Raw genomic sequence first — 10754 nt, forward strand, 5'->3', positions numbered from 1 at the left:
CTAATAAGATTCCACTTGATTATATATATATTTAAACGTATAAATTGAGAATAGGATACAAACTAAAATTAAATGTGAATAATGTAAAAAAGCAAATGAGATATTTAATCAGAACAAGGAGGAGTATAAACACTTAATTTTAATGTATTAAATAAATGCTTACAATTAATATCGATAGTTTAATCTTAAAAATTAGAAATACATCCAATCTTCAATATAGATGTAATTTTTTATTTCTTGCCTTAATTATAATCTATTATTAGGATATTAATATTGTTATTTGATTTCCTTACCAAGATCAATTTTAAATGATACATTAAACCAGATATTTTTGTGAAATATCGTTGTTCAAAGAGACGTGATTTTAAAATAAGAAGTTCACATTCTTATTTTTTTTTTAATTTATATGGCTTGGACTATGTAGCCGTATATCTAATACGTCTCTCGAAAAGAAAAGACTGTTTCTCACAACAATTTGTGTAAACTTAATATGCTAACTCATGATAAACAATAAATTTTTTTTTCACAACTCGTTAGGCACGTTAATGTGTAATTTAAGCGGAAATTAATTTATCATAAAATAACATGTATAATGTTAATATCTGTTTTTTTATTAGTGCATTGTATAGATAGATACTTAGATAGATATAACTATGCAAAGTATAAAAAGCAAGTGAAAAACACATAATTGGTGCATAACTTTATGAAGCAACGGTAGGCTGGAGTAGAAAACTTTCAACGTGTATTTGTTATTTACAGTTTAGAGTTTACCACCTTTCGACATAACTTTACTTGTGATTTACAACCCCTGTCGTATTCTTTTCTCACTTTACTTGTTTTGCTGTTACACTCTTTTATTATGCTTCTTCTTTTATATGTTTTAGTTTCTCCACTTTTCAACTTCTTTGTTCACACCCTTTTCAATACTTGCAAGACATATTTTCCATTTTTCCTTGAGAGATCATTTTCTTTTGGTGGTCGGGTTCCACGTTTTCCTAAGTTGTTCGTTCTTATTATCGAATCAATTTTGGATTATATGTTTCGGGTGGGTTTTAAATCGAGTTTTATGTCCACATTGATTTTTATATAATTTTGAATTCAATTTGAAGTTGGATCAAATCGAGCATAGTTACAACGTCGGATAACTATCGGATTGTCGAGTCTATTTTGAATACCTCTGATTACAAAGGTAGGACGAGAAAAGGGGTGCACTAGGTAAGAATGGAACTAAAGACTTTACATATATAAAAAGTGATAGTTACAATCCAACTTTCAATTTAAATAGACTATTTATAAAATATATATCATTATTATTAGGTAAAGTGTCTTATCAAGTAGTGTTTAGTAACGCGTGTAATTATATTAGAATGTTACAAGGTATAACTTGTAATTTTCTAAAAACAAAAGTAACATTTGAAGTTTTCCTTACATTTTGTATGATAAAAAAATATTTTAACACTATTATCATAACAACTTTTATCAAACAATGATAAGTTACACATCTAATCAGATAGATAAATATCTGACAATCTGACATATGATTGCAATTGCTTAATTACATAAGAGACTAAGACAATTTACAACTATCTCCACAACTACCTTACATCTATATCAATGTGCGCAATCATACTCTTTAATGACAAAGATTACAAGCATAATTAACTAATTATCCCATAAATTTTAATTTATTTCACTTAAAAATAAAATTGGAAAAAAGTAAGCGTGTAGAAAAAGGCAACTCCTTATAACTTGTAGTGTATACAAATAATTGTAATCCACTCAACAAGCCCATGTTCGTTGCATACTTATACTTAATCTTAGGAAACTCTTCTAATGATTGGAAGTCCTACGTTTAATTTACATTATCTCTTTAAACCTTTTATAAACTTATATATTATATATAATCTAGTAATTATTAGACTTATTAGTCCTTTTAATAATTATTATTTCAAAACCACAACGTCAACTTTCCATGAATATAATATACTCTATGATCGAAGTCGTACAAAAATTAATATAAGCAAAGCCTATTATTTTAGATGAATTCATTAAGTAAGACCACGAAAATCAAATCCAAATCTTCCACTTAAACTTTTATTAATATTTTTTTCGATTTATTTTGGCTATCAAACTGCCATCATTATTCAAATTTTTAATAAATATAAATGCACATAATTTTATGAGTCGTTAAAATCTTTAACTCCATCAAAATTAAACAAATAATCAAAAGGTGATTTAATTGATTTAGATCTATTAAGGTTGGGGAATCCTTCTCTAACGACAAGTAAGGAGAATCCTACTCTATCTACATGTAAGAATAACAGAAAATTTAATTATTTTATAAGTAGTAAGAATCAAATCTTTATTAAGAATGAAATGAAAATGTTAAACTATTATGTTGATACTTTCTTTGATTTTTAATAGTTGTTACATTTTCTGTTTTTCATGTTATCTAATGCACGATTTTAATTTTTAATATTATTTTATATGATAGATCAGTTGATAAACAATAATTACTACGAAAATTATAAAAACTATTAAAATACAGAGGAATATGTAATTCTCAAAATAATTATGTGGATTCATGCCATCTAGCCACAGCTTGCTTAGCACGTGCTCACGTGCCGCCATGTGAGGACCCAATGAGGACTATCGTTCACTTGTATAAGCAACCGCCAATGGCACGATCTTTTACTTACTGCGTGAAGCAGCTCAGTTTAAACCCGAGTTAGATCCTTCCCATTATTTAAAATGCAATGGAGGGTTCATTACTCAAATCTAATGATAAGAATTGCTTGATAGAAGAAAATATGAGGAATTTTGAGATTTTATTTTTTATTTTAGAATAGATGTCAAAATCTTAAAATATGTAATTGAGAAAAGTAATAAAAAGAATCCTAATACCTTAACACGGCCCATAAATTCTCTTTTTAAAATTTTAATGGAGAAATATACTACATTTATCTTATTAGTTGTTTTAACTATCATATTATCTTTCATAAAAAAGATATATGGTATTTTCTAATTCTTTTAACTAAAGCGTTGGCCTACAAATATCTATTGTAGATTACAATGCAATTAATTTCATTGCATTTTTTTCACTTTTCTATTAACTTGACATTTGTATTGAGAAACAACCTCATTTGATAATATTTAATCTCAAAATTAAATTTACACATTTAAATTATATCATATAACGTAAATTTTATTTATAAGAGATCGACTCTTAGTGAAACAACATTAAAATTAAACGATTTTAATATTCTCATAATTTGTTAATTGAGTTATATAAGACGCGTTTCACAATGAGAGTACCTTAGTCCTCACACAACAATTTGTACAAAATATAAATACTTCTACACATTACTCTATAAAAGCATCATAATTTATATTTTCCCATAAATCACACATGTTGAAAATTATTGATGATGGTATAATATTTTTGTAATATTTAATTAATAAGAAAATGGTGATCATAATGGAATAAACTCGTGAATATCCATCATCAAAAGTATATTCTTTGTGTGGTATCTAATGCATTTTAATACATGAAGCAATGCCATTGGCATGCTTGTCCAAAATTTTGCATAACTTCATTTATATTCGTAATAATATATACATCCACTAGCTGCTTCTATACTTGTTTAACTTTACTTTATTACCACAAACTAATAACCTAATATAACATTTTTTTTAGTTTATAAATTTTTTTTAGTTAAAACTATCACAACAAATTTTTCATTGGGCTTGTTCTTTTATATGGTACAAAAAGTTAAAATGATAAAAGATTACAAACTTGATTTGCATCCACCCCTTACTTAAGGTGTGATAGAGTTAATGGTATACGTTCAAGTGTTTAGACAAGTGTTGGGTATGATATTTTAGGTCGAATTACTTTCAATTCTTATGTAGATGTAAATACCTTGAAAAATCTGATTTAATTTTTATATGAAGGTTATTTCGATCAATCGAATTAATTTTGAATAGCTTTGAAAACAATATACTCCCTCCTATTCGCTTTATTTGTCCCATTTGGTTTTTCAACATCCATCACTCTTGTTATGCGATTTGTTCTTAATCTAAAAGTTACAACATAGTGATGTGGGATCTTGTTTAATTCGTCTTATTGTAAATTTTATTAATATTAATTTTTTATAAATTTTACTTAAGCACAATTAAAGATATTTAAGATTGAAAACATGCATTGGCAAATGTGCCAAAACGAAATAAAATAAATAAAGAGAATAAAAGGGAGTATAATATATCTAGGTGCTATGATTATCTACTTAACCTTTTAGTTAAATTGATTTCTTACCCACACCAATATAATAGCCTATAAAAACATAAATTTACCAATCCTTCTCATCAATATTCCATTCTTTGATGTTCATATTCATGTTTGTTCTTTGCTTTTCCCATGTGAAGATCCCTTCTACACTTAAAAGGAGCCGTCATATTTTGGATAGAGTAAAGTAGAAGAGAAGGTCACCCATTGGACGTACACCTATAAACCAATCTAGCTCAATTTTATTATTATTTCCTTTTCAACCAAACATCTACTATAAAAATGCTCATTTCAATTGGATCTCTCAACAAACTTTTAACCAATAAAACTTCAAATTCTTTCCTTTGTGTTTGTGTTCTTTTTCCCTTACAATGAAATGGTGTAGAGGCAAGCTCATTGGTCATGGCGCCTCGGCTGCAGTTTACTTAGCAGAGTCTCTTCCTAATGGAGACGTTTTTGTAGCCAAGTCTGTCGAGTGTTCGAGATCAAATGCACTTCGAAGGGAGCAAGAAATTCATTCAAAATTGAAATGTGATCGAATTATTGAGTATAAAGGATTTGATGTTACTATTGAGAATGGTATGTCTTTTTACAATATTTTCCTTGAGTATGCCTCTAGTGGTACGCTTATTGATGTAATTCGGAAAAAAGGTGGTGGCCTAAGCGATTCCTTGGTTAGACGATATAGTAGAGAAATACTACAAGGTTTGGAGTACATACATTCTAAAGGTATAGTACATTGTGATGTAAAGGGTGCTAATATTTTGGTTACAAGTGAAGGTGTCAAAATTGGGGACTTTGGGAGTTGCAAGAGGGTTAATGATGTGGTGAATTTTGATTCGTCCGGTTGTGGGATTTGTGGAACCCCTATCTACATGGCGCCTGAAGTGGCACGTGGTGAACAACAAAGTTACACGGCAGATGTGTGGGCATTTGGGTGCACGGTGTTTGAAATGGCTACGGGGCTAAGCCCATGGCCCAATATAGCCCAAGACCCGCTTTTGTCCCTATATCATATCGGGTTTTCAGATGTGTTACCGAAAATCCCCGATTCCTTATCGGATCAAGCAAAGGACTTCTTGGCTAAATGCTTGAAAAGAGACCCAAAAAAAAGGTCAATAGTTAGTGATCTCCTTAAGCATCCTTTTGTTAGTGATAATGGGCCAACACATGAGCCTACTTTTGATACACCAACAAGCATATTGGATCTTCAAATATGGTCCAAGACATTGGAGGAACCTTACGCAGCCCAAACCCATGTACCCCAAGAAAGATCCATCAAGTGTCCAATTGAGAGAATAATGGAAATGGTAAACTCATACCAAGATGAATTTCCTAATTGGGCTTGGAATGATGATTGGATTACAGTTAGAAGTAACCAAACTAAGGAAAAAGCAAGGAGTATTTCTAGTCATACGGGCCTTTTTATAGACCAAAACATTCAGCCTATTATGAGAAATAAGAATTTAAATTTAACCGTTGCAGTTGTGTTATGTAAAACCATTGAGATGAACTTTCCATTTCTTAGCGTGTCATTCTTAAATTGTTGTACAATTACTATATATAGTAAGTCTTGTAGCAAAACAAAAGTTGATGTCATCTCAAAAAGTGATTTCATTACCAAATGTATCATTGCTAAATATTGTTTTATCAAAATTGTGGAATATTATTTTCTTCCTATAATGTTTTATCAATCTTAGACTCTTAGTATAGCCAATATACTTGAATGACATTTTCTTTGTAAACAGGCCAACCCTCTTCAGGACATCAAAGAGGAAGTTTAACATTACGTGGTGGGCTTCAATCTATATAAACAATTACTAATCTATTGGTTCATGTAGTCAGCTCCAATCTTTTGAGATTAAGGCATTGTCAGTGTTATTGTTGTGTACAGGCAATCTACATTGATCCCTCTACAAGACAACTGGAAGAAACAAATACAGAATGATCACCGAATTGTAAGGCATATTCAAGATCGAATAAGTTAACAATTTTGATCTAAGGTAGCTCATATGTTGTGTCAAGTACATAAATCGGAAAAGAAAGTTTCAACTACGTTAAACCTATGCATACTAGTAATGAGCAATCCGGCAATTCAGGCCAACATTTTTGTGCCAATTCTCTGTGTCCTGTTTTCTTGCTCATCTTGCACTCTCAAGTTGTATAATGGTGTAACAGTATGACAGTCGAAATAAAAAACTAATGCGACTCCTAAAGAATATCAAGCAAAAATGATTTCTTACGAATCTTTCTTCATGCTGTAATGTGGCTTCCTAAATTCCAAGGTCTGCAATTGATACCGGAGATCTTGGTTTTCTGCTAACAGACGATCATATTCAAGAAGCAGGCCTTCGGATTGCTTTTTAAGAGCCTCAACAGTAGCTTCTGATGTACTTGCTTCCTTAACTTTGCCTTCTAGCTCTGTTTCAAGCTGCCTAATCATCTCCTTAAATGTGTCGACCTGCTGTTCTCGCGCTTTGATTTCCTCAGGACCTGCACATCTTACATCATTCTTCTTTACAGCCTCCATGGTCTTCCTTCGTAAACGAAGTTCTCTGATGTAGTGGTGCTGACGATCAATCATCAACGCAAGAAACAGGATGAATCCTGCAATGCACAAAAATAACTATTCTAGCTTAATTAAACTAATCATGCAATGATATTTGTAAATGGTCATTTAATCATTTATTGTAAGTCTATTATGCAGGTCTTTGGAGGCGAGAGTCTCAGTAGCAGCAAACATCTTATCTCATTCTTCCAAACTTCCTAGATCTATGAGCAGAATATACCGGTATGATGATGAATGTTTGACGAATATATGTTGGCATTTTAGCAATCATAAACAACAGTAAACAGACAGCCAAGAAACCATTATCCAAATCCAACCACATAAGAGTAATATAGAATTAATATTAAGCAACCAAACATAGGAAATTCACCCATTTTCTAACATTTAAGGATGAACAACACATGAGCCATCATCCTTTGAATGCTTCATTGCAGGGACATAATTCAAATGTTAACAAAATCCATCAAACTTCATTGTCAATGCCAGGAAAAAATGGAGAAAATTGATCAATGCCCATCAAAGAAAGCAAGATGCTTGCTTCCAAATTCCTATCACATAATCTATGCCATTTCAAGAACAAATGGAGCATTAACATATTATCCAAATTTCAATCACACAGAGTATTTTAAAAGCAGCCCTAATAACATTTTTATAGAAGTTATCAAAATGCAATGATAATGCCAAAATCAAAACTTACCCATAAAAATCCAGGAAGAATAAAAGAAAAGTGATCAATACCCATAAGAAAATCATCAAAATAATACATTAACCAATGCAATAGTTCAACATTCTCACACACATATACCCACAAAAAAACACCCAAAACACTAGGTTTGAGGTCTAATGAACAATGCACATGATGAACCATTTTCATAGTTATAATTCGGAACCAAACAATTATATCGCTGGACGCATTGAAATTACGGACATGCTAAAATCAAACAAATAACCCAAAAATAAGAAGGTTATAAATACCCATAAGAGAAGCTTCGAGAAGGTGCTTAGAAAAGAGAACTTGATCAGTGGGATTGAGAGTATCAGGTGCACCATCATCACCAATTCCACGATGTTGGATCTTAAGAGTACTATAAAGGGTAGAAAAGAAAACAACAGAAATTGTAGCGGCTACAGTTTTGATGACAATAGGCCCACGCCCTCGTTTGATTTTGTCAAGAATAGCAATCACAATTTTCCTCAATGGAGACTTAAATAATAGCAGCATTATCATGGATGATTCTACAAATATCACTAAGTATAGAAGGTGAATCATATTTTGTTCTTGTTGTTGTGTAGTTTAATTTCTGGGTGAGATTGAGAATGAGAAAGAGAAAGAGAAGAGATGGAGGGAAAGAAAGGCAGAAAATGAGTTCAGAGGGAAGGAGAAGAGAAATGTGAGGGAGTGGGAGTCTATTTTTGGGTGTTTTCTATTTGGGATGTTAGGAGTTTTTTTTTTTTTTTTTTGGTGTTATTATTTTTTTTTCTATGATTTCATAATTATAAATATTTGGGAGAACGTTAAATTATCAATCTTTGTTTGCTCTTTATGTATGATTCGAGAGTTGAATATATGGCTGCTCTTAATTACATTTTTCGGTATATTTAGGATATTCTTATTATAGTTAGTAATTATATACATTTTCTCCCTTTTCTTTGTTGTTCTATACTGATAGTGATAGGGGTGATTGTTCAGATACTCGTCACTCCACCTTTAGCTATAGTATTTTCCTCGATGATAATAAACCCACTTTTTTCAAGTCTAGTGCTGATGTTGAATATTATGAAGTTGCTAACGTTATTTCTGAAACATGTTGGCTTCGAATTCCAAAATGTACTTCTTGAGCATCATTGTCCTGTCACGAAAGCGACTCTGGTATATCGTGATAATGTTAGTGCAGTCTATCTCTCTAATAATCTTGTTCACTATCAACGAAGAAAGCATATTGAAATGGATATTCATTTTGTTTCGTGAAAAATTTTAGTTTGGTGAGGTCCGTGTACTCCATGCTCCTCTCGGTTACAACTGCCTGATATTTTTACTAAGGGTCTCTTGAGATTCTTTTTGATGATTTTCGAGCTAGTCTCAGCGTCTGTAAATTTCCTGATTCGACTGCGAGGTGTGATAAAATAGATAAAATATATAAATATTTATCTTCTTTGCATGTTTACCTTAATAACCCTAGGTTTAGGTTAACATGGTAAGTATGTATATTCACTCTTTGATTAATAATAATCAACCAAAACATTTCTAATAATTTTATACTACATTTTATTCAAGTTATTAGTCTTATTTGACTTTTGACATTGTTCATCAATCACTCTTGACTAGTATTTTATTCTTAACCTAGCTATAAGTTGTAACATAATCAAGCGAGATTTTATTTGATTCGTTTTAATGCAAAAATTATTAGTATGCACAATTAGAGATATTAATGATTGTATTATTACATTGACAAATGTGCCCAATCAAATGAGACTATTAAGAAAAATAGGAATACCGTATTTGGGAGATAGTAATTTTATACCATATTTAGAAGAAAATTAACATAACCAACTTTAGTGAGGTATAATATAGTATTTTCTCTATTCTCTAATGTTTTTCCCATTTGAAATATTTCACCTTAAGAAAATATTTTTTCCATTTGAAATATTTCACCTTAAGAAGAGAGAAATTTAATTAATGTTTTGACACATATTTAGAAGATAAAATATATCAATAGGAGATCTTGTTAGATTCGTCTTAATGTGTACTTTTTTATTATGTATTTTTTATAATTTTTGATTATATATACATAGAGATATCGAGGTTTAAAATTTACATTGAAAACTGTACAAAAAGCAATTGAGAAGAATAAAAACGAACAGAGAGAGTAACACTTAAAAATTATAAGATTGCTTCAAGACTTTTAAAGAGAAAAAAAAAATTCTATTTAACTTTAGTTTAGGGACTATAAATTATTTCTGGGGTTTTTGAGATAATTAGGAACATTAAGTGCATTTGTAATAATGGTGAGTTTGTTTAATGATGAAAGAGTTATAGATGCTTGTAAAGAAACCATGTCTTAAAGAGTCAAAAAAAAAAAAAAAAGTTTAAACTCAGGTTATTTTTTTTTTTCAGAAAAAAGAGTTATGTTTTATAATGTCTTTGTTTGAGAGCTAGTAATTAATTAATTTTGTAATTTTTATTTAATGAAAATGGTGTGTAGGCTAATTTGGGCCGGGTATTTATACTTAATGAAGCTTGAAAGGTTCAACTAACAAAGTAAACAATTAGGGATCATTTAGTCAAATTTGAAGATGTTGACTGTTCCTTAGGGAAAGGGAATTGGAGTGTTAGACCATTTCACGAATTGCATACAATTCTTTATTATTATTATTATTATTATATATATATATATATATATATATATATATATATATATATATATATATATATATACATATATATATATATATATATATACATACACACACACTTGTACACAGGTGACAGGACAAGCTAGCTTTAATTTGTTGTGCTAAAACTTTTAATACTTTTGGTTTATCTAATGCGTTTTGCCAACTTATGAGTTAAGTCGATGGTAATCATATTTGAACCCTAGCTAATAGGGGTAGATCCCATTTAGAATACTACATAGTATAAAATGGGACGAATACTTATTTTTATACTGTGTCAAATTGATTTAGCTTGTTATTTTATTTGTGGTTCTTACTCAAAGTAGACATATTCGTAATATTAGTTGTTCCATTTGTTTCAGTAAATAAAAAAAATAAAATATCTCTAATAAGTTGAAATTGTTGACAATATCAGCGGTTTTAAAAATAAAGAACGCTCGTAAAGTAACATTGTTAGTAATTATATGATTTTTAACTTCAACAATTATATATTAAATTAATCTATCT

General features: G+C 30.1%; 2 protein-coding genes across 2 annotated transcripts; one reads left to right on the forward strand and one right to left on the reverse strand.

The window, feature by feature from the left end:
• The first annotated feature begins 4392 nt into the window (after positions 1-4392).
• On the forward strand, positions 4393-5985 carry LOC130815737 (mitogen-activated protein kinase kinase kinase 18-like). The gene has a single exon (XM_057682220.1). The coding sequence runs from the start codon at positions 4657-4659 to the stop codon at positions 5983-5985; it is 1329 nt and encodes a 442-aa protein (XP_057538203.1). The 5' UTR covers positions 4393-4656.
• A 257-nt stretch (positions 5986-6242) lies between these two features.
• Positions 6243-8272, reverse strand: LOC130815223 (uncharacterized). The gene is made up of 2 exons (XM_057681611.1): positions 7830-8272; positions 6243-6892 (listed from the first exon to the last, which is right to left on the reverse strand). The coding sequence occupies exons 1-2, from the start codon at positions 8122-8124 to the stop codon at positions 6525-6527; spliced, it is 663 nt and encodes a 220-aa protein (XP_057537594.1). The 5' UTR covers positions 8125-8272; the 3' UTR covers positions 6243-6524.
• Positions 8273-10754: the final 2482 nt, after the last annotated feature.

Source organism: Amaranthus tricolor, chromosome 6 (genome assembly GCF_026212465.1).
Source record: "Amaranthus tricolor cultivar Red isolate AtriRed21 chromosome 6, ASM2621246v1, whole genome shotgun sequence".
Classification (NCBI taxonomy): Eukaryota; Viridiplantae; Streptophyta; class Magnoliopsida; order Caryophyllales; family Amaranthaceae; genus Amaranthus; species Amaranthus tricolor.

Bases quoted from the DNA above. Each gene is read 5' to 3' on its own strand.
- LOC130815737 (XM_057682220.1), top strand. From the start codon at position 4,657: ATGAAATGGTGTAGAGGCAAGCTCATTGGTCATGGCGCCTCGGCTGCA.
- LOC130815223 (XM_057681611.1), bottom strand. From the start codon at position 8,124: ATGATTCACCTTCTATACTTAGTGATATTTGTAGAATCATCCATGATA. The intron at 6,893-7,829 runs GTATTTATAACC...TGTGCATTGCAG, and splicing joins TCTCGAAGCTTCTCTTATGG to GATTCATCCTGTTTCTTGCG.